At 37.4% G+C, this 22,818-nt stretch overlaps 1 protein-coding gene across 6 annotated transcripts in view; it reads left to right on the top strand.

Annotated features, from left to right (window-relative positions):
• CTNNA2 (catenin alpha 2) overlaps positions 1 to 16,286 on the top strand; it is a 1,089,024-nt gene extending 1,072,738 nt beyond the window's left edge. For 4 of the 6 annotated variants that reach the window (XM_070511884.1, XM_070511883.1, XM_070511886.1 and 1 more), the window contains 2 exons: positions 12,276 to 12,392; positions 15,094 to 16,286. In XM_070511884.1, coding sequence (XP_070367985.1) covers positions 12,276 to 12,392; positions 15,094 to 15,381 — 405 coding nt within the window. In that variant the 3' untranslated portion in view covers positions 15,382 to 16,286. The remainder of the gene's footprint in view (positions 1 to 12,275; positions 12,393 to 15,093) is intronic. The other 2 variants (XM_044772747.2, XM_044772741.2) reach the window with 1 other exon arrangement.
• The last annotated feature ends 6,532 nt before the right edge of the window (positions 16,287 to 22,818 follow it).

Genomic DNA, 22,818 nt, shown 5'->3' with positions numbered 1-22,818 from the left:
TAAGCTTCAGTTTCCTCATCTACTGAACAGTGAGGATAAAGTTATGCATCACTTTTTTTTTTGGTGAGGATTAAGTGATGTAACGTAAAACAAAGATCTAATTGTTTGGAATGCTCAATATGTATCGAATATGGAAAATATCTAAAGTACATTATCCCCATAAAGAAAAGTATTAATCAACTTCTATCAGTAGGTTGGTCTTACAGGTCAATTTAAGAGGCAGCCTAAACTAAAAATCCATCACTCAACAGACTAAACACTGGGGATATGTATCCCCAATCCCAATATGTCTTATGTGGTGCTAGCCTTTGTAGAAAATAGGCCAGGAAGTACTTGTTTATAATTAGCCAGAAGTCTATCTCTGGAGACAAGACTTTCACACATACACAAAGCCTTGGAAGACAACGCAGCAAATAAATAACTAATTATTTGATTCTAGCAAGAAATGTAACCAGAATTGGGCTGGAATCACCAAGGACAGCTCCACAAATGAGCTGGCTGCTCATATTGCAAGAATGGTTTACCTTCATTTCTTGGTTGACCCTTATGTCTTTGGGGGCTGTACTCCACAGCCAGTTTTGGGGTCCCAATAACAGATTCCTATGTTAAAATTTTGGAATCATATTTCCTGACCATTCTCCGTAAATTGGAAAAGTGAGATTTTAACTAGACCACCCTACCCACACTTCATCCCTAGTCATGCCCACTGTCAGGTGGAAGAAGAAAGCTTCCCTCTTTTTGGAAGTACCTTGTTCTTGTCTTACTAGGGCTTATGGCATCCTCACACTACTCTGTGCATTTATTGGAATACCCTTCCCCATGTAGCATTCCTTGGGCTTGAGTTACCCAGGTGGTCCAGTAAACTATGATGAAGATTCTAAAAGGACTCCCCATTGGTACCCAGAAGTTATGTAATAATCTTTTATAGTGACATACTTATTTAAATTAAAAAGTGTTCTAAGTTTACTTTCTCACTTGGACCTCAGTAACTGGTAAAAAGTTTATTGGTATTAATAACTTCATTTTACAGTTGAAGAAATAGAAGCTTAGAGAGGTTACTAGAGTGTCTCACACTTTCACCATCAGTAACTGGCACAGATAAAATTAGAGCCTGTTTCTCTAATGGGTGGTCTTGTGCTTTGCGCAACGTAAGGACCTTGCTGGTCTTTGTCTCCCGTAGACTAGTAGTTAAACAAGAAATATAGGAAATGGTATGTGTCAGATGGTGTAGATGATGATAACTAATATATACTGAGTTCTTAAAAACTATATCAGTCAGCCTGACATCATATCATGGTGCCCACTGTATGGCAGAGTAAAGGGCTATGTTTTGGAAATTTAGAATAAACATGTTTTTTCATAATGTTTGGATAAATAGCAAGTGGTGGCTGGAGGAAAGAGAATTAGAGGTTTTATTTAATCAAGTTTTCTTCGAATGTGTATATGACTTTAGTTGCTGGCAAGAAAATGAGTAATTAGATGATCAAGTCCCCACTGCTTGCCTAGTTCATATCTCATGTGAATCATGACTGCAAGATTAGAAGTTGGTGTGACTTTTTTCCTTTGTGGCTTAAGAATATTCACCTCGTTGCTACTCATGACTCATACTTATGAACAGTTAGAACACACCATAACTCATGCCTAGCTCAAGATAAATGGCACCAATAGCCAGGAATAGAGAGTTCAAAGCAGGAAAACCATATGGTGGATTTGCCTGGTCAAGGAAGACTTCATGCCATGTGTCATGTGGACTGAACCCCAGTTCTACCAGATATGAATTTTGTGAATCCAAGTTCACAAAAATACTTAACTTTTCTTTTTCCTCATATATAAGGAAGGGATGATGGCATCTACCTTATACATCTTTTGAAGAGTAGAGATCATTTATCAAGACACCAGCACCGTACCTAGCAAACATAGATGCTGGTACTATTAATGAGGGAGATGGTCCTTAAAGAGAGTTCAATATTTTATACACAAGAATCAGTAAACACAAAAAATTAAGTTGTAGATGTTTTCTGAGCAAAGGATGATCCTGAAGCTATACCACTGAGGGCACATCAAGAGGAAGAGGTCATAAGATTTGTATTGCAGTTAGCTAAAGTTGACTTTCTCTTGTAGGTCCATAAATCCCACTCTCCTGCCAATATCATGCCTTTTGGTACTCTTCCATGGAAGAATGAATAGGTGGAAGGCATGGGGAATTGGCTACTGGACTAGGCATTGTGCCCTAGGTTTGTCTTTGGAAAAGCTTTATTTCTTATTTCCTCATCCATAAAGTTAACAATTATTCAACAACATTCAGCAAATATTTATGGAAGACCCATATGTGAGACTCTGTTTTAGGTGTTTGGGATATAGAAGGGGGGAAGGAAAATAAACCTAAGAAGAAAATATTTGTTGCATAGTGATGAGTGTGTGAAAATAGTATTAAAACAGGGAAAGAGGATAGCAAATGGAGGGGTAATGGTGGGAATGGAGTTATAATTTGAAAAGGGAAGTTTTCACTAAGATGCTGATATTTGATTAATGATCTGATGGAGGCGAGGGACCAAGCCTTGCAAGTGTCCGGAGGAAGAGTGTTTTAGGCAGAGGAAATAATAAGCACAAAGGCCCTGAAGTGTGGGCATAACTGGTCTCTTTGAGCAATAACCAAGGGACTGATATTTAGGAATGGAACGAACGAGAGAGAAATCAGAACTATTGAGGACCAGATTATATGACCTTTAAGTCCATTTTTATAGCTTTGGATTTTACTCAGATGGAGATGAGGAACCGTTGGACAATGCTGAGAAGAAAAGTGATATTATTTGAGTTCGTTAAACAAGATCATTCTGGCTCTTGTTAAAGAATAGACTAAAGAGTGTAAACAGCGAGAATCAAGGAAATTCATTAGGGGCAGATATTGCAACAATCCAGGAGGAGATCCCGATGGTTTAGAGAAGGTAAGAAGAGGTTAAATAATGAATATATTTCAAAGATGCCATTGACAGCATATGATGAAAGATCGAGTGCTAGGTAGGAAAAAACAAGATATAACATAAGATTCTGGCTTTTTAACTTAAACAGTTGGAAGAATTGTGTTGCCAATAACTGAAACTAAGACTGTGGGAGGAATAGGTTTTGGGAAGAGGTGGAGTTAATCAAAGTATCTCTGCCTATCTCTGGAATGTTGGGAAGAGTCAATAAGAAAAGTCTGCAGAAGCTTAGCTCATTCTCTAAATGACAAGAGGTCTTCTTTGTGAAAGTAACAACTCTGGCAAGAAACTGAAATGGGATCTAGATGGAAGTTAAAGACTTAATGCTTACAACTCACTGAGTTGTGTTCTGAACTAAAGATAGAAAACCTCGACTTGAATCTGTGATAGTATACACAGTGAGCACTTGGAAACTATTTGAACATGTGATAAAATTGATAGTGAGTTTACATCACACAATGGGAAAGGCAGTGACCAAGAAGAAAGAAAAAGACTTAAAGGGTATTATTCGATACTCAAATGTTTCAAAGTAGGCAGAAAAATATGTTCAATTATAAAAAACCATGGATCAACTGCTCAAATTTAAAACTAATTTAATTAAAATTAGTGGTTTCAAACTGTACATACTGAAGACCTCTTATGAGCCCTTGAATAATGATATCCATTTCTTCTTGTCTTAATTCCCATTTCTGTTATGAAAGAAGAGTTGAAATTTTAGGCTAGCGTAGTGAATTATTTTATATAGTTACATGTGTGTCTAACATTTCAATTCAGTTTTCTTCATTATATTTAACAGATCACTCCTTATGAATTATGTGAGTAAAAATTATGATAATGAAAGAGAAATGATATTAATATACCATTCTTAATCAAAGCATAGCCTTTGGGAGAGGCTGGCTAGAAGGCCCATAGTGGATATGGTAAAATGATGTTATCTTGATTAATCTCATCAATTTCTAGTGATTGACTGGGCTATGTTTTGAGAAAAATTCTGAGACTTTGTCTAGGACCAATAGAACAAAGGACTGTTATTGACTGCGGATGAATGCTGAAGGTACCAGTGAAGAAATGGCAGCAGGCGTGACACACATCAACCGTCCTTGCTTTATTGGTTCTAGAAGAGGCTTGGAGCATTGACAAGGATGGCTTGTCTTAAGGTTGTCCATTGTGTGTGTGTGTGTTTTATTTGTTTGTTTTTTGTACCTGTCCTACTTCTTGCTCTCTCCTGCTCTTTTCAGGCCATAGCCCAGGCAATGTCCTTCCTTTAGATTTTGACTTTTAATCATTCTGGAATTTTTCTTTAGAAGGTCTATTCTCAAAACCTGCCCTTTGCTAACTTATTTGGTTAACAAATTTGAACACAGTACAAACAAAAGCTGCAAGATTAGGTATGCTCATGTTCTGGAAAACTGGTTGGATGAGATTTTCAAGTACCCCTAAAGAATGTGTAGATTCAACACTGTGAGTCTACTAATGGATTTAGATGATGAGATAGACCAATCTTAGATAGAGATGGCAGGTGCTAGGTCCAATAGGCTGAAGAATAAAAATAGCCCATGTTGTACAAAAATGATTTAAGACTTTAGGAAACAAGTCTAGGGAACCTAATAGTTTGTGTTTTGATGGAGAAGAAGCACAATCCTGGGGAGGCTGATTCTCAGTGTTTGATGGGCCCTCCTAGGAAGGGGCTCCATTTTGAGGTAGCTAGAACTCTCATCTGGGTTCTGACAACAATATAGGAGTTGAATGAATTAAGGTGTTGCACTTCCCAGGTAACATAATTTGCTTTTTAATCAGAAATATCTAGAAATAATATCTTAACCAAAATGAAGAGCTTAACTTTTTGGAATTTCAGGCCCAATAAGTGGTTGTAAGATATTTTATACTATTTTTTTTGATGCCTCTCAAATTATATCTTTCAGTAAGAAGAGGGTTAGAGAAAGTCCAAAATGCTGGATGTTGGAGAGCCTTGAAAATAGAAAGTAAAGAGGAGGAAGTGGAAATGGAGAAATATAATTTTTAAAAGACTCTTTTTGGACTCAAATGGTGATTTAAGGAAAGACAGATCACAGTAATAATAAAAGCTTCAGATTTGTTAAGGGCAGACTATGTGCCAGGCAATCAGCTTTAAGGACATTTTCTCATTTAATACTTAATAATCCTAGGAAGTACTTTTTTCATTTTTACTTTAAAGATAAAGAATTTGAGGTAGCGCTAGGTTAAGTAGCCCTCTCAAGATCACTTAGCCACTGATGAACTTAAGCTTTCCTTCCCTATAAGAGAGGAAAAGATAGAAAGGGAGGAGCAACAGGGATAGCAGGAGGTAGAGCGTGAAATGTAAGAATGTATTAGCAGAGAGGAGACTATGTACAGGACTTGGAAGAAGGAGACAGAGAAGAGGGGACTAGGATTCTGAGAAGAGGCAGCAAACACTCCCTGGGGAAGGAGTCTCTTCTGCTCTTCTTTAATCTTTTCAGCTAGGACTCAGGCAGCAAGAGAGGCTTCGACCATCTTTTCCCACACCTCTGATGAGAAGGGCATGGGCTGGGTGGGAGTTTACTTTCCCCAACATATGAATAATGCCATTTGATGCATTTCCTAGTGGTTGAATGTGAAGAAAAGTGAAAAGATGAATAGTAATAATCCAGGGCATTCAGATTATGCTCACTTTCCAGGCACAGTCCTCCAACAACCAGGACTCCAACCTGTGGTCCTTGACTCTTGTGGTCTATTCTTCACCTAATGATTGCACATTGAAAGTATGTTGCATGCTGCAGCCTAGGAGCCATTTTGCAAGGTGTTAAATTGCCTTCATCACTTATCAGCAGATATCGCGTTCTTACAAAGTTAGGCACTTGTGATAGTATTGGGTCCCTTAGTGGTTCTTTGATCCATTTCAGGATGACTTATTTCTCTTAGGTTCTTGGACAGTGGCTTTTTCTTAGATTTGTTCTCCCAGTCATGATGGTACTGCTTGGAGCACCAGAATGGGGGAAATAGAGGGATCAAAAGTGGTGATCTTCTGCTAGCTGACTCTGTCCTGTAGGGAAGGCAAAAAGGAGGCTTAGCCCTTTGAAGAGTTGCTACAAACTATGAACCTTGGCTGGTGAAGACATGCTAATGCTTATGATCAGAGATGACAAGATCAACAATCAACGCATGGTATATTTACATGACATAAAGATTGTCTTCCTACCCAGGAATATCTTCCAATTGTGTCTAAAAATTAATTGGTACTTCTTCTCCTCTTGGATTTATTTCCTTTGGTTCTGTTGTTATATGGGAACTACCCAGATAAGGCCTCAGGGTCAGGAGATCCTAAAGTGTGGGAAAAGGAAGGAAGAAATATAGAATAAGGAGGTGGGGACTGCCTAGATGAACAGAGATGCCTGTTCATAACTTTCCAAGGACCAGCACATCTCCATACTCCCACTTCTCTTTGGGAGCCCAAGGTTAGCAAGAATGCTTTGGGTTGAACAAAAACTGTTCTGTCTTAAATGGTGAGAAAAAAATGGCTCTAAGCCATATTTAGGAAATTTGTTGACTGTAATTAAGCCTTCATGGGAGTCCCCAAGGTTTACTTACCTATAATTGAAAAAATGCAAATGAAGACAGTTAATCAGTGGACTGGCTGACTATGAAACGCGACTACCTACATAAATGAATTGAAAACGAAGATACAAATATGTCTAGTTGAGAAAGTTACCTGAAAGCCAATTGGTAAATTTCTCAGCTGTGGAGATTTTTTTCTTAGCCTGATTGAGATTGCAGTGCTTTTCTGCTAAGGTCCTTGCCAACTTCGTCTTGAGCAGTTACATACAGATTTCCTAACAACGGGGCTTCGGTGTTGGTAGAGCACCTGCTGTCTCCCTGGCATTGCTCAAGGAAGCCCTGTAGAAAAATCACAAACCTCTTGTCCTGCTTTCTGTTGTGATCGATCCACTACTTAAAGTTGTAAAACATTTGCTTTTCAAGATCCCATAATCAAATGGGAACACGCCTGGGATTAAGCCAGCTCTTCAGGAGTTCTCCCACAGTGTTTGAGCTATCACTGATCAAGGTTCGGTACATGTTCTAATGTTAATAGCTTTAGTGCAGTTTTTGTCTTTTTTTAACAATAATCACAGCATACCTGTGATGGCCATTTTCACTTTGGACACCATACTTATTAATATATTCAGCTAATTTTATCACCTGTTTAACATCATCCCCAAAATGCTTTGCATTTCTGTTAATATTATGTCTTCTGCTTAATGATGTCATTAATGATCTCATACTATGGTGTCAGCACCAAGTGCACAATTTGTCCCTAAAATTAGCTGTGGGAACAAAAGAGTAAATGCATCATCATTTAGATAAAATATTTGTCAGGGGTCTGCTTGATAGTAACAAAAACAAAAGGTCTTAAACAAGTTAATTTAAATATGAAAGTAGAGGTACAGTAGATGATGTATCTGTGTTATAAACTATATCAAGTTGTTTTTGACAACTCTGTCCAAAGGGGACCTCTTGAAGGGGAGAGGTAAAGAAGTGTCCTTCCTCAAGCCACTTAACAGATTCTGAGGGAGCAAAGTGCCATAATTGATTAATAATGCCTGCCAAGGACACCATAGGAGTGAGTGGCAAATTGTTACCTTATGTTCACCGCTGCCACTGTCTTAACAGGAAGGAATCTAACTTTGCTAACTCACTTCATTGTTGACGTTTGATGAGGAAGAGTGAATAGACTCAAATCCTGAAATGAGGGCTTGCCATAAAGGATTGTCTTTCTTGCAAGCGTGTAAACATCCATGCAGTGGAGAAAGATGCGATTAGGCTGAACCTTTCACCATGTCTGTGTTGGCTTGAGTTATTTATTACCCTGGACTTACTAGAGTTTTTAAAAAGTGTTATTGATATAGACCCTGGAAAAAGTAGGCAGATATCTCAAGGTATTTCAAATGTATCACAGTTTCTAAGGAGATCGAATATCTCTTCAAAGCCTCATGGATTTTTTAAACATGAAATGTTCTTCTTGGCGGATAATAGGCTCCAGTGCTCTGGGTTTCTAACCTCCCATTCATTAAGAGCAAAGCTGACTTGTAGCATAGTCTTTTTTCTTTTTCCCTGCAAGCAATTTGTGACTCCTTTTGGGGAGATAACTGTTTAAATATAAATGAATGACTAGCTCCAGTGGAAAGATCCCAGTTTTCTCAAGGTGTTTGCTTTCAATTTATTGTCAATTCTCTCATTACAACTTCCTGTCTGAAAAATACTACCCCAGGCCTAAATATGTACAGTATAGCCCCGTGAAAATACTTTTGTTCTTATATGTTAAATGCTAAGTTATTCCCATTAAAAGATCTTGCAAAGGGCTAAAATGGACTCTAACTATATTTACAGAACCATTTTAGCATTCTCAAAATTATTTGCACTATAAGCTCTGACTTGAGAAAATTAGAATAAAATAGCCTAGGCCCAAATTGGACTGGGTTCCCTCTCCCAAGAACTTCTAAGCTTTTTGAGATAATCAAGGCAAACTCCTCAGTTTTTTAATTTCAAAATCACCTTCAAATGGGTTTAGTTTATTTTATTCTATTTATCCTAGCCAGTAGTCTCATGACATTTGCATTATTTTTCATCCGAGGACAGATTGCTTTGTACTTGGGATTTCCATGAACTGCTATTTATGGTTCATTATTTTTTGGTAATAGATAATCAGCTTTTTTGAAAAGAGATTCATTTCCAGGTTGTATTTCTATCTCTACATGCGTATTTTAAGTGGATTAATGTAAAACACATAGTGAAATCCTCATTCTCTGCTATAATTATATGCCTGGCCCCCACAAATTAACATCCTAAGACATTTACTATGTCATATGTAGTTAATCCAATGCTTTTCCCTCCACCTCTTTTACATTACTTTGCACTTTTGACAATGCTGTTTTGTGTGTGTGTTTTTCAAGCCAGCTGTTAAATCTAAACTGCATTTGTGTTATTGCTTGTTGGCCCAGGAAGTTCATTATTATCAAGGGTGAAAAACTGCTAATTACTTAAGGGAATAGACAGTAGCCTTGGCTGTCAAGGGAATAGTTAAGATATTTCTTGATGATGTTATGTCTTGGATTATTAAAAGAATATTGATTTTGATCTTGAAAGTATAATGCTGAGAAAATTTTTAGTAGATGTGGACTTTTTGACCTGAAGAAAGAATATGGATTTAATATTTCATTCAGCATTCTATCAACTCTCTCTGTAAAAACACTAAATAAGAAATATGAAGGGAAGAAGAAATCAGACAAATTGACATGAATTATATAGCTCTAGTAGGCAGAACACTGTTCATGAAGTAACTTCGAAGACCATTGCAAGCAAAACGTGGTTTCTTACATCTAGATCCCTGAGTTTCATTCCCATAATTTCAACTGTCCCTTTGATGACTCTGCCTACATGTAACACAAACACCTTAAATTCAGGATTTCCGAAGTTAAACTCAGCAGTGCAGCACCTAAGACTCCCTCCTATTTCTATCATCTGGGTTGAGAGAATCAATATATACCCAGTTGTACTAGCTAGGATTTGACATTTTGAGAATTGACAATTTGAGAATTGTCCCTCATCACTCTTAACCATCCAGTCACCAACAACCTCCTATTTCATCCATTAAAGTGAGTGAGACATCATGCTTACCCTGAAGCTTTAGTTTCCTACCTTATCCCTACCTGTCTCAAGATAGATCCCCTATTCTCTCTGTTCCTTTAGCACTTTCCATCCTACTAAAGCACTTATCATAGAACATTAAATCGTTTAGTTTATGTGTCTATGTTTGTATACCCAACACTTCAGCACAGTGGTTGGCATGAAATAGATAAACAAGAGGTGTCTGAAGGAATACTTAGATGAATAAGTGTGTAGGCAGAAGGATGGAGGGATAGACTTGAAAGGTAAAGAGTAAATGGGAATTCAGCATTTCAAGAAATGTATCTGCAATTTCATTTGAAAGAATGAGATTTGAGTCATGTAGTCAGATTTGTGTCAAATTCTGTTTCAGCTGAAACTGAGCACCTCTTGCAGTGTCAACCCCATGTTAATGAAGTAGCATGGAACTTAAGACATAGGGTTTCAGAAATCTTCAGATGATCTTGTAAATTGTAGGAGGGATTTTAAACACTTTTCATGACAGTCTTCAGCTTTGACTGAGGAATTAGGCAGCACAAATTTCAGGGAAGTCTTCCCTCTAGTATTTCCCTCCCTTTAAAACACAAAACAAGGATGTAGGGAAAGAGAAATCTGTGTCTTAAAAGTTGAGTGGAGTCAAGAAGAAAAGAATGGTAACAGAAGCAGAAAAAGAGCCAGAAAACCCCTATAGAAATTGCTGTAAAACAGTTCTCTCACCCTTATTTGCTTTTCATGGACTATAATAGAATAAGATGTGAGGAAACATCTGTTGCCTTTTTAAAATAGTGCTTTGATATTTTAAAAGAATAGTGACAGAATTAGGAGAAGCCTAATTTCTGTGGTTAGGGACAGCAGACACCTATGCCATGAAACAGGGAGAATTAGTCTAGCACAGCTTGATAGATTTTGGGGCTGTGGATTCATCTGCCATGCCTGGCTGTGAGAGGCAGCATGGAGCAATGGTTAGCACATGGGCTCTGGAGTTAGGCTGCCGGGGTTTAAATCTTGGCTTCACCACTTACTTGTAGCATGATATTGGGCAAGGAGAATGGCCCCTCTAAGTCCCCGTTGAAAATGATAGTATTTTTTGTCTCGGGGTGGTTGTGAGATTGAATGGGAGAAAGGAAACTCAGAGAGCTAGTCCAGAGATTGGCTTATAGTCACATTTGCTAAATGTAGGCTCTTATTTTAAAATTAGGCAAAAATTAGCAGCTTCTCTTAGACTAGATATAAGAACTGAATGGGACGTCCAATTGGAATAGAAAGGCCCCTAAGCAGGAAAACATACAAGTCTCTTTTTGTGGAAAAGTTCAGTCAGTGTATATGCAGGTCAACTTGAGGAATAGCTAAGAGATGGTCTGCTTTCGAGGTTGTTATAAAGCTGGCAAGGCAGGTCTACATCAAGGCTTAGAACGCTACAGTAGGTGAGCCCTAACTAAAGGATAACCAGTCATTAAAGCTGTGTACTGTAGAATGTGCTTCAGAGAAACTAAGCACATGCAAGAGAAATCTGCAGGGAGCCGATTCCGGGCACTGCTGCCATGAGGGTGAATCCAAACCAGGAAGGCAGCCTAAAGGCCAGGAAGGACTGGGGAGGGCTAAGCACTGGGCAGGAGCACATCGGAGACCAGGAGATCCAGTTAGAAAGAATTCAGGCTCTGAGGATGAGACTAAAAGTTATAGACCAGGAGAGATGGAGTCTCTCAGCAGACTTAGTCATGATGATTACAGGATGGTACCAGGTTCAACTTTAACTCTTATGCCCAGATAGAGTTAATAATTGAGATAGGTTCATTTTGAATGATAGGTACTCACTGAAAAACATCCCACTGATTACATAATGCTTTCGAGAAGTAGGACAGTGAGGTTCAGATGGTGGGCTTTGGAGAGAAAGTACTGATCCTAATCCCTCCTTTGCCGATTACTGCAGGGGCAAGTTACCTTACCTCTCTAAGCTTCAGTTTCCTCCCCTGGAAAATGGAGTAATGATAGCTCTTATTTTAAGGATATTTTGAAACTTAAATAATGCAATTTAATTAAAAGGACTAAGGCAATGCCAAGCACCTGGTAAGTGCTCAATTAATGTTGGTTATTATTATTAGAATGTTGTTTGTACATATTTGTTTACATGTCTTATTTGAAAGTACCAAAGTAACGGTATAAATCATAAAATAGAATGCAGTTATGTTAAATAAGTTTTCCTAAACCTTGTATTAAAAAATCTTCTTACCATGTAGCTTTACTCTTTTCAACATATTTTCTTTAGGATGTGAAGTTTTTGCAAAATGTTCCACTTGGAAACCAGGTCTCAGTGCTATTTTGGATAAGCATAAAGGAGAGCCATTTTTAAATAAAACAAATTCTGATTGTGCCAATAATAATCTAAATCATTAAAGTGGGTATAGGGCAAATGGGCAAAATTTATCCTTTGGGAATTCAAGTTTTAAGACAAAGTCAACTTTTGTATTAATTTTATATTGAGCTTATCATCTAGGACATATTTGTTTAGGTTTAGCTGGCTAGATCCCTCACCTCTTCGCTTTACTTTGTCACAAATTCAGTATGTGCCCTACCAGGTGGCCTGAATGAAATCATTAGCTTTCTGTTTCAGAGCTGTCTCACTCTCAACCAATGTATTAGGTTTATTCACAGGATTCCTGCATCAGGCTGGGAGAGCAAAGGGGCTCTGAAGAAGAGACAGGCTATCATATTTTTGCTGCAGAATTAGACACCATCTATCTGAAAATGGAATCTGTGGTAAAAATCTCCAAATTACTTGTAATCCTTCTCTTTGGATCCGCTCAGTTCTCCCAAGATTTGCTTTTGGGGAACCTTTTAATAATACAATGGACACATCTTACTCCACTTCTACTAATGCTCTTGCCCTGAAGCAAATCAACAGAACTGACCCTAACAGTATTCTGCTCTCTCTTTACCCATAGCACACAATAGAATTAACTAACTTTATAAATGAATATTACTCATTTTTGAAACCTGACAGACTTATAGGGAACTGTCAATTGGCCAAGGGATATGTTATCTAGCTTCTAAAGAAACCATGACTGATCTCCTAATTGTCCCAACATTTTGCTATCTTATCTTTTTCCCTCATTATTTACACTTCTACTTGGGAGTATAATGAGAAAGATGAAAAAGTGAAATTCAGTCAGATAACTGGCTATGATGTTACCAAACTCGTGTATGAAGAAAACCCTAAAATCATTAGATGTAACAAGCCTTCAGATAGTCCTTGGGTTTCATTAATCCAGTGGTTCTCAACTTTCGGCATGCATCAGAATCCCCTGGATTGCAAGTTTTTGATTCAGAAAGTTTGGGGTTGGCCTGAGAAATTGCATTTCTAACAGGTTCCCAGGTGATGCTGATACTGCTTATTCAGAGACTTTAGTTTGAGAATCACTGCACTAATCCATGCGTGGCTTCTCTCCTATTAACATGAATAATCTAAAATTTGCTTTTCCTTAGCTAGTTTTAGATATTTATGCTGTATAAACTAAACATTATGGGTTAATCAGTTATTTTATTACATGTGCACCTTGTACAATGTAACAGAAGTGGTAAAGTAAGAAGTCACTGTATCCATTTGGTTGATTTATTTACAAAGCAGTCAAATATGTATTTGCTGAATCATGAGTCTAATCCACAAATCTCTTTGCTTCTCTATATTTTTGTGGGGTCAATGTAATACTGACCTTTAATCTATTTTTTTTTAATGATGAAGCCTCAACTCTATGGTAATACAAGGAATTCATACATAAAAAGCATCTTCCATTGTTTTCCCCAATGATCTGACTTTATGGGCTTTTTTGGTGGTGGAAGAATTGAGCTCATTTGCAACTTTAATTTAACTTTAATAAAAGACATAGAACAGAGAGCAGCCAGAGCAACAGCATGGCAGAGGCCTTAGAGGTAACTTGTGATGTGCCCAGTCATTGCTTGGGACATGTTTTGGTCTCAAGAAATGACAAGAAGCTAAAGTGAGTGCAGGTCACATCACATAGGGGAGCCACATTGTTTGGGGTCCCTCAGCTTAAACACTTTGCTAATCACCTCACACCCCGAAAGTTGTATTCCTAATTCCTATTTGCTAATGCAGCTGCAGGCCATCAGTTACAGGTTATACAATGAACAATCTCTACAAATCGGAACAACATTACTTAGGAACGTCCTTGGATCCCTCATTTAACTGCAATGGATCCATTGCCTTAGTTGATATTACAAGAAGTTTGACGAATGATCAAATACACTCAAGCATCCCTGAGCCTAGAATAATATTTGCAGTCCAGCCGTTAGTTCTTTCCTTTCACTGAGTCACATGTAGAGTCCTGGCTGAAAGGGAGTCTAGGAAATGCAGTTTTGAACTTTTCCTGGATCTGTAGTCCAGGAAATGAAGAAGGTTGAAACAGATATTGAATGATCTAGTAGTATACAGAAGGTACCACACTGTGTAACCAGTTAAAAGCAGAAAAGAGGTAATCTAAAAAAATCCCTGGCCTGAATCTAGGGACAAGCTTCTAAGTTATGACTTGTCATAGCGTTTGAAAAGCTATCCTACCCAAGGAGGTGGCAGTACGGTGCAGTCTTTAAGGACTTCATCACTTAAGCTGTATAAACCCATGAAAGTTACTGGACCTCTGCATGCATCAGCTCTCTTATCAAAAAAAGAAATGACAATAATACCAACTTCATAGGGTTGTGATAGTTAAATGGGGAAATACACCATTTTTAAAATAATGTTTGTCACATAGTAAGAAATCTTCATGGATATGAGGGTCTCGCTGAATGCTCTCTGACCTACAAGAGCCTGACACAATTATTGATATTTTTATAGGAGGTATATTCAAGACCTGGGAATAATTAAATAGATACTCAAGTGCAATAAACACCTAAATAAAAGCCAGCATACCATGGGTGTGCTCTGCTTAGCTGCCTGCATCCCTACCAATCCTGAGCTCAGGATGGAGAAATAGTCTATAAACAGAGATCTACTTCCACTGGTAGGGTCATAAATCTGCGATGTAACCCATTATAACTTTTTATTCTACAGTGTCTGCCAAGTGCTTTTGAAACATTTGAGTAATTGTCACCGTTAACAATCAGCTGAATGTAATAACTTGAGATGTTCCAGTTTGGAAAACTTTTATGTTGGAATTCTTACATACTAAAAAGAGGGCTTTGTCTTTAAAGGTATTGGGATTTTAGAAAGCTATGCATCATAGAGTATCCTCTTTTTTTTTTTTTTAACCTTCCAATTAAGGATAGGAGAAGATAGGTGACTGCTTTGCAACCTGTTTGCCTTATGATGTAATAATTTGCTCTTTTTTGGCAATACTATACTTGCACAAGCGCAACATTGTTTTAACTGTGAAGTTGCACCACTCTCCTGTGAACGTTGTGCTTTGACTAACCCCGGTGTCTCATTCTTCTCCTCCCTCTCTAGCTGGACAGCGCCACGTCACTCATCCAGGCAGCTAAAAACCTGATGAATGCTGTTGTCCTCACGGTGAAAGCATCCTATGTGGCCTCAACCAAATACCAGAAGGTCTATGGGACAGCAGCTGTCAACTCCCCTGTTGTGTCTTGGAAGATGAAGGCCCCAGAGAAGAAGCCCCTTGTGAAGAGAGAAAAGCCTGAAGAATTCCAGACGCGAGTTAGACGAGGTTCTCAGAAGAAACACATTTCTCCTGTACAGGCTTTAAGTGAATTCAAAGCAATGGATTCCTTCTAGGACGATAGGCTTTAAAAGAAAGCTTTTTCTTTGTTTTTGTTTTTTTTTTCTTTTCCTTTTCTTTTTAATTCCATTTTTGTATGCATACCTGCCGACTCGTATGCCTCTGGCATGGGGAAATTAAGGGAGCAGTGTCTGCATGTAAGATAAGATGTGGTCAATACTACTGATCCATCTGTAGCCCAGAGAGGGGACAGGGAATTCCTGTCCTGAGGTGGCACAGAGCTGTCCTTTGCAACATTCTCATAAAATTGGACAAAGAGTTCGCATCACAATGTTTACGGGAGTGGGAGGGATGGGGGAAATAAACTTAACTCTACAAAAGCAAACTCTAATGCATGCAAGAATCATTAGGTTGGCAGGTATACTAATAAGTGAAAAATCTGGAAGTGTAATGGTAGAACATAAAGCTTGTATTGCTTCTGTTTCAGTGCAAAAATATACTAGCCAATACGCTTAAGTGTGTGGCCCACAAATTGAAAATTCAACTTTGACATCACATCCATGACATTATGTGGATTTTTTACTAAGGAGAAACTAACTCATCCAGCCTAAAATGCTTCTTTTAATCTGTATTCTGTTCTTTCTCTTCTAGTAGTGCCATTACTAGTGCTCATGTGATCAATTTTTCCCCCTTTACTGAAAACAATAACCATTTATTTGGAACAATTATAATCCTTCTGGGGGCACTGGAAGCACAATGTGGTGATCAATCTTGCTTTTACTTTTTAAAAAATTTTAACTATGATTTTGCTAGAAATAGGAGGCCCAGTGGTAAAATGTTAGAGGAATGGAAACTGATAATGTGTGAAGGTTTAGGGGCAAATACATAGGTGTAGCTTGGAGTGCCGGTACCTAATATACCATTGTATCCACTAACTCAAAATAAACACATTTAATCTTGACATCTGAAGAATGCTTTCTTTCGTTAAATGCATACGTAATAAAAGATTGGAGTGTCTTGTTGAAAACTGGTTAAAAATGCTTTGTGTTTGTTTTTAGAAATTGGGGGTAAAATAGGTGAGTGAGATCTGAAGAAATCTCTGGGTAATCTTTAGAGTCCAAGAATTATCTTTTTTGTGTGTTTTTCCATTTGTTTTTATTCACTATCCAATGGAATCTAAAATGAGAAAGTCAAGTGTTAGACTTTTCTGGGCCAAACTTAAGAAACTTAATGTGTTCTCAGAGTGAAACTGAATCAAAAAAATTTTATAGGGATGTCCATTAATTTAAAAACATTTAATTCATTTCAAAATATTTTTTCCTTAAATTGTAAAAAGAAGGCCTCTGTCCTATTACTAAGAAGGAGTAGGCTGTAGTCTTTCAGCTATGGCTTGAGGATTGAGAAAAAGATGCCAAATATTCATCTGAGTATCCCAAACTTCTCCCATTTGAATGATTCCTACAGGTTAGCAAATTACAGTATGTCTCCAGAAGACTTCTGGTAAAACATGTGTATTTCTTAGCAACGTGATATCATATTGGGAGTCATGGACACCTATGCTTTGTGTTAGTTTAGGTGTAAAGTCCCAAAGAGAAGAAACTGAGGAGTTGTGGAAGGAGAGAAGCTTAGTCCAAAATCTTTGATATGGTTCTGCTCAAACTACTGCTCACCACCACTGGGTGATGAAAACACCACCCAAGCTAAGAATGATCTATTAATGGAGGATGCACCATAAAAGCTGTAGACTGATTTTCAACATTAATCATTCGACCACTATTTCAACTAGCCTGCTCCCTCAGTTTGCATAAACATTGAGAAAAGCACCCATTGATACTCATTCACTCACAAATATTTATAGACTGCTTGTCTTGATTTGGGTCCTAAGCTGAGCACATCACTGTGAACTTATTGGCAACTTTCCTTGTTAACACTTGAGTGTGGCGTAACTCTCTGGATTTATACATTATTCTATGATTTAATGGCTTGAAAAAAGGATTTTTCTGACCAGCCAGGAAACTATTAAAATTCAAAAACTTCTTGGCAAATCCTGAAAAACAGTTAGCAGGCATCAGAGGAGCATGTAGAAAATGCCATTAAAATATAAATTTTAGTTAAATCTTTTAATACTTGAGATAAACAATCTGTGTGTGTTTTCTGGAAATCAGTCCTCAATTTTACTTATTTTCCTGATGCTTATTAAGTAAATATCATCACTATCTACCATTGCTCTTGTGATCAGGGAGAATAATAACTATTCAGAAAGATAAATACAGACACTGTGCTGAGTGCACACAGCAAAAAGAAAAAGCTTATTGTTTCCTGTCCTCAAGAAACATACAGGTTAGTTGGGAGCATATGATATAGACTGAAAAAAATATGAGTAAATATGCCAAGAAATCATACTCAATGTGCCAAATAAATGGGACAGAGGAGTAATTACTGTGTAGGATAGAGAAGTTAGAACACATTGGGGGCTAAAGTATTTGGGGAAAGATGAATGCAAAAGGTAGGTTTTGGAAAGGAGTAAACAGCATTAAATATATTCTAAATGAATGAAAGGTATAAATGAATACATTTAGTAAGGGGTATGACTTGGCTGGACATTGAAGTTGGAAAACCAGCGTACTTCAAGATCTAAAAACAAGTACAGGGAACATGGGATTCATGATAGGGACTTTTTTGTTAGTGCTGTGGAGTCGATCCGACTCCTAGAGACCCTGTGTACGGCAAAGTGGAACCCTGCCCGGTCTTTTTGCGCCATCCTCACACCTTCCAGTGCTATATCAGACAATGCTCTGCTGCTATTCATAGGGTTTTCACAGCAAAGTTTTTTCAGAAGAGGGTGGCCAGGTTCTTATTCTAGTCTGGAAGCTCCACTGAAACTTGTCTACCATGGGCGACCCTGTTGGTATTTGAAATATAGGTGGCATAGCTTTCAGCATCACAGCAATTTGCAGCTCCACAGTATGACAACTGACAGAAGGTGGTGTGGCTCCCTGACGAGGAAACAAACATGAGGTCGTCGTGGTGAGAGTGCCAAATCTTAATCACTAGACAACCAGGGCTGGTCATGATGAGGACTCGGGAAATAAATGTGGAGATGTAATATGAGGCTAAATTATGGAGGATCATGAAGGAGTGTGACCGTTATCTAATATGTACTGTGAAGTGTCTAAGTAGGATGGTGATACAGACAAAGGAGTGCCTTCATAGAATGAAACTGATACTGTATGAGGAGGTGAGAGCTGAAAGAGGCTGATGTTATAAGGGGTATTTGTGAGAGAAATGTAAGAAGGTCTTACAGTACTTCTTGAATAACCAGATGTGGTGTAAGAGCATGATTGAAGTATATGATTTAATCAGGGAGATTAAAGAGTCAGAAAAGTGAAAAATATCTACAAAGCAGTACATGAATGTGTGCTAGAACAAACTGAATATATAATATATTTGAGGAGACAGAGTAGGTAATTAGTCCCAAGAACATGGAGTACTTGGGATATTTCCTACAGAAGTAGCATTTTAGGATTCAGGAGGATGGATATTCCTGATGGGAGGAAACTAAATAAATCTCAACTTCCTTTGATTTTCTTTGCTAGGATTGATGGTTCAAAAGATAAAATCTTTACATTCTCCTAAGGACCTAAAGTATCCAAGGAAACATAGGTTATCTACAGAAGATCTGTAGTTTTTCTCCATTAAATGTTAAAGACTATGAAGTCAACATTATTTTCAGAAGTCAACTTTTATAGCCAATTGGGTTTAGCTCATGGAGAAATAAGCTATATAAGTGTCATTATTATGGTCATCAATTTTGAGCATCATTTATATGTAGGGCAACTTTCAGACACTTGAGGTACAAAGATCTATAAAATGCTGTGTACAGCTGAATCATCAAGCAAAATGAGCATTCAAAAATATTGTGATTTGATAAATTGTAGTCCTTAAATTTTCTGGTAATAGACAGTCATTTGATTTCTATTGCTGTGTCATTACCTATTAACAAATCAAAGAGGTTAGTACTTACTCTTCACTTGAAAATTGAGGCATTGTTAAAGGTATGAGAGGAAGTGAATTAACTACACAAGGCTGTTAATGATAATAATAATAAATACTAGTGCTGAAGAGTGCCATCAGCAAGATGGTGGACTAGGAGGCTCCAGGCCCTTGTTCCCCCATGGAAACACAGTAAACAACAGCTACTAACCAAAGTAGCTTCATGAGAAACCAGTTAAGGATTTGGAGCAGCCAAGAAAATATTTAACCAAGAAAAAGCTACACTCAGTATGGAAGGAAATTTGGGGGTGTGTTTTTCAGCCATGTTCTGCCTCTTCCCTAGCACAGCATGGTCAAGAGGAAGCTGTCCAATTCCTGATTCCCCCAAGTAATGGAGGGAAGAGAGTGGAACTTACTTGCATTGTTCTAGCTTGTCTGGAGCTTCCTGAAGGACTGGTTTCTGTCTTGTCTAATTTGGAGCACTGGTGGAAATGGTGACATAGTTTGTATATCAGTTTGGAGGCCACTGAAAACTGTGCAGGCACCAGGGCTTATAAGAGCTGCAGAGGGGCTGCAGATCTGTAGGCTCCTGGGGCCAAGAAATTATGGGCAGAGGAATACAAAAGAACATTAAGATCTTGAAAATAAGCAAAGGTGGAATTCTTAGAGAATATAAGACATTTAAAGGAAGCCATATATATGACAGATTGAGGAAAGAATCATACATACAGGCCTGGGGAACAGGCATGCTTAGAAAGGCCTGAGAAGACCATAAACCTTCATGCCAGGTTGGTTAGTGACGGTCTTTCCCTTCACAGAGCCAGTCTGTAAAGACCGGGAAAGGTGGTGGTTTTTTCAAATGCCCAAACTACAAGTGACTCCTATTAGATCTAAGAAAACACATACCTTGAGAGTGAAAGAATGACAAAAATATTCCAGGAAAATAATAATCAAAAGGGAGCAGAGGTGGCTATCCTAATACCAGACAAAATAGACATTAAATGAGAACTGTTATTAGATACAAAGAAGAACACAATATAATGATATAAAGGCCAATGCACCAAGAAGATATAGTAATTATAAATATCTACACACCAAGCATCAAAGTTCCTAAATATACAAGGCAAGCATTGACAGAACTGAAGTGAGAAATAGCTCTAGAATAGTGGTAGACAACATCAATAACTCATTTTCAATAATGGGTAGAACAGCTAGACAGAGATTAGTAAGGAAATAGAAAACTTGAACAACACTACAGACCAATTGGACCTAACAAACATACACAAGAACGCTCCACTCAACAACAAAGGAATACGCATTTTTTCTCAAGTGCACATGAAATGTTCTGCAGCATAGAACATATGTTAGGCCACAAAACAATTCTTAATAAATTTTAAGAGATTGAAATCATACAAAGTATATTTTTCAATCATGATGGAATGAAACTAGAATCAGTAGCAGAAGGAACATTGGAAAAATCCTCAAATATGTGGAAATTAAACACTCAAACAACCAACAGGTTAAGGAGAAAAAAATCACAAGGGAAATTTGAAAATATCCTGAGACAAATAAAAACACACATACCAAAACTTACGGGTTACAGTGAAAACAGTACTAAGGGGGAAATTTATAGTTGTAAATGCTTAAAGTAAAAAAATGAGGGAAGTCTCACAACCTAAATTTATACCTTAGAGAAGTAGAAAAAGAAGAGGAAACTAAACCCAAAGCTAACAGGATGAAGGAAATAATAAAGACTAGATCAGATAGAAACAAAATAGGGAAACAATAGAAAAAATTAACAAAACTGAGAGGTAGTTCTTTGAAAAAAATCAATAAAAGTGACAAACTTTTAGCTAGATTGACTAAGAAAAAATGAAGACCCAAATAACTAAAATCACAAGTGAAAGAGGGAACAATACTACTGATTTTACAAAAATAATAAGAACTATAAGAGAGTACTATGAACAATTGTATGCCAACAAATTGGATAATCTAGATGAAATGGATAAGTTCCTAGAATCACACATTCTAAGAATACTGAATCATGAAGAAACAGAAAACCTGAACAGACCCGTGACTGGTAAGGAGATTGAATCAGTAATCAAACCTTCCCAACTTGGAAAAGCTCAGGGTCAGTGGGCTTCACTAGTGAATTCTACCAGACATTTAAAGAAAAGTTAACACCGCTCCTTTTGCCGTTCTTCCAAAAAAATTGAAAAGGAAGGAACACTTCCACATTCATTCTATGAGGCCAGCATTACCCTGACACCTAAAACAAAGATACTACAAGAAAAAACTACAGACCAATATCCCTGATGAATATTGATGCAAAAATCATCAACAAAATTCTAGCAAACAGAATTCAACAGTACATTAAAAGGATTACATACCATGACCAAGTGGAACTTATTCCAGGTGTGCCAGAATGTTTCAACATACAAAAATCAATCACACAAAAATTAATTGCTTTTCTAGATACTAGCAATGAAAAATCTGAAAAATAAATTAAGAAACAATCTCGTTTACAATAGCATGAAAAAGAATAAAATACTTAGGAATAAGCTTAACCAAGAAGACAAAAGACTTGTACACTAGAAAGTACACAACAACACTGAAAGAAATTGAAGAAAACATAAATAAATGGAAAGATCTGGTGTTCATGGATTGGAGAAATTAATATTGTTAAGATGTCGATACTACCCAACGTGAGCTACAGAGTCAATGCAATCCTTGTCAAAATCTCAATAGCCTTTTCCACAGAAATAGAAAAATCCACCTTAAAATTCCTACAGAATCTCAAAGGATCCTCAAGTAGCCAACAGAACCTTGAAAAAGAAGAAGTTGGAGGCCTCATATTCCCTGATGTCAACAGTTGCTACAAAGCTACAGTAATCAAAACATCGTGGTGTTTGCATAAAGACAGACATATAGACCACTGGAATAGAATAGAGAGTTCAGAAATAAACCCTCACACATACACATACAGTCAAATGATTTTTGACCAGGTTGCCAAGACCATTATATGGGGAAAGGATAGTTTTTTCAACAAACGGTGCTGGGAAAAATAGATATCCACACGCAAAAGAAAGAAGTGGGGCTTCTTTCTCATGTCTCATGACACCATATATAAAAATGAACTCAAAATGGATCAAAGACCTTAACATAAAAGCTAACATATAAGAATTTTATAAGAAAACATAGTGGAAAACTTCATGACATCAGATTTTGCAATGATTTCTTGGCTATGACACCAATAGCACAAGCAATGAAAGAAAAACAGATAAATTGGACATCAATTTTTTTTTAATATGTGCATGAAAGGACACAATCAATAGAGTAAAATGGCTGAATGGGAGAAAACATTTGCAAATCATATAACTGATAAGTGGTTAATATCTAGAATATATAAAAAGTCCTATAACTCAACACTAAAAAATCAGTCAGCTTGATTTAAAAAATAGGCAAAAGACTTAAATAGACATTTCTCCAAAAAAGAAATA

This window comes from Equus asinus, chromosome 6, assembly GCF_041296235.1.
Source record: "Equus asinus isolate D_3611 breed Donkey chromosome 6, EquAss-T2T_v2, whole genome shotgun sequence".
NCBI lineage: Eukaryota > Metazoa > Chordata > Mammalia > Perissodactyla > Equidae > Equus > Equus asinus.
The sequence above is the reverse complement of the archived record's forward strand: the minus strand, read 5'-3'. Positions and strand labels throughout refer to the sequence as shown.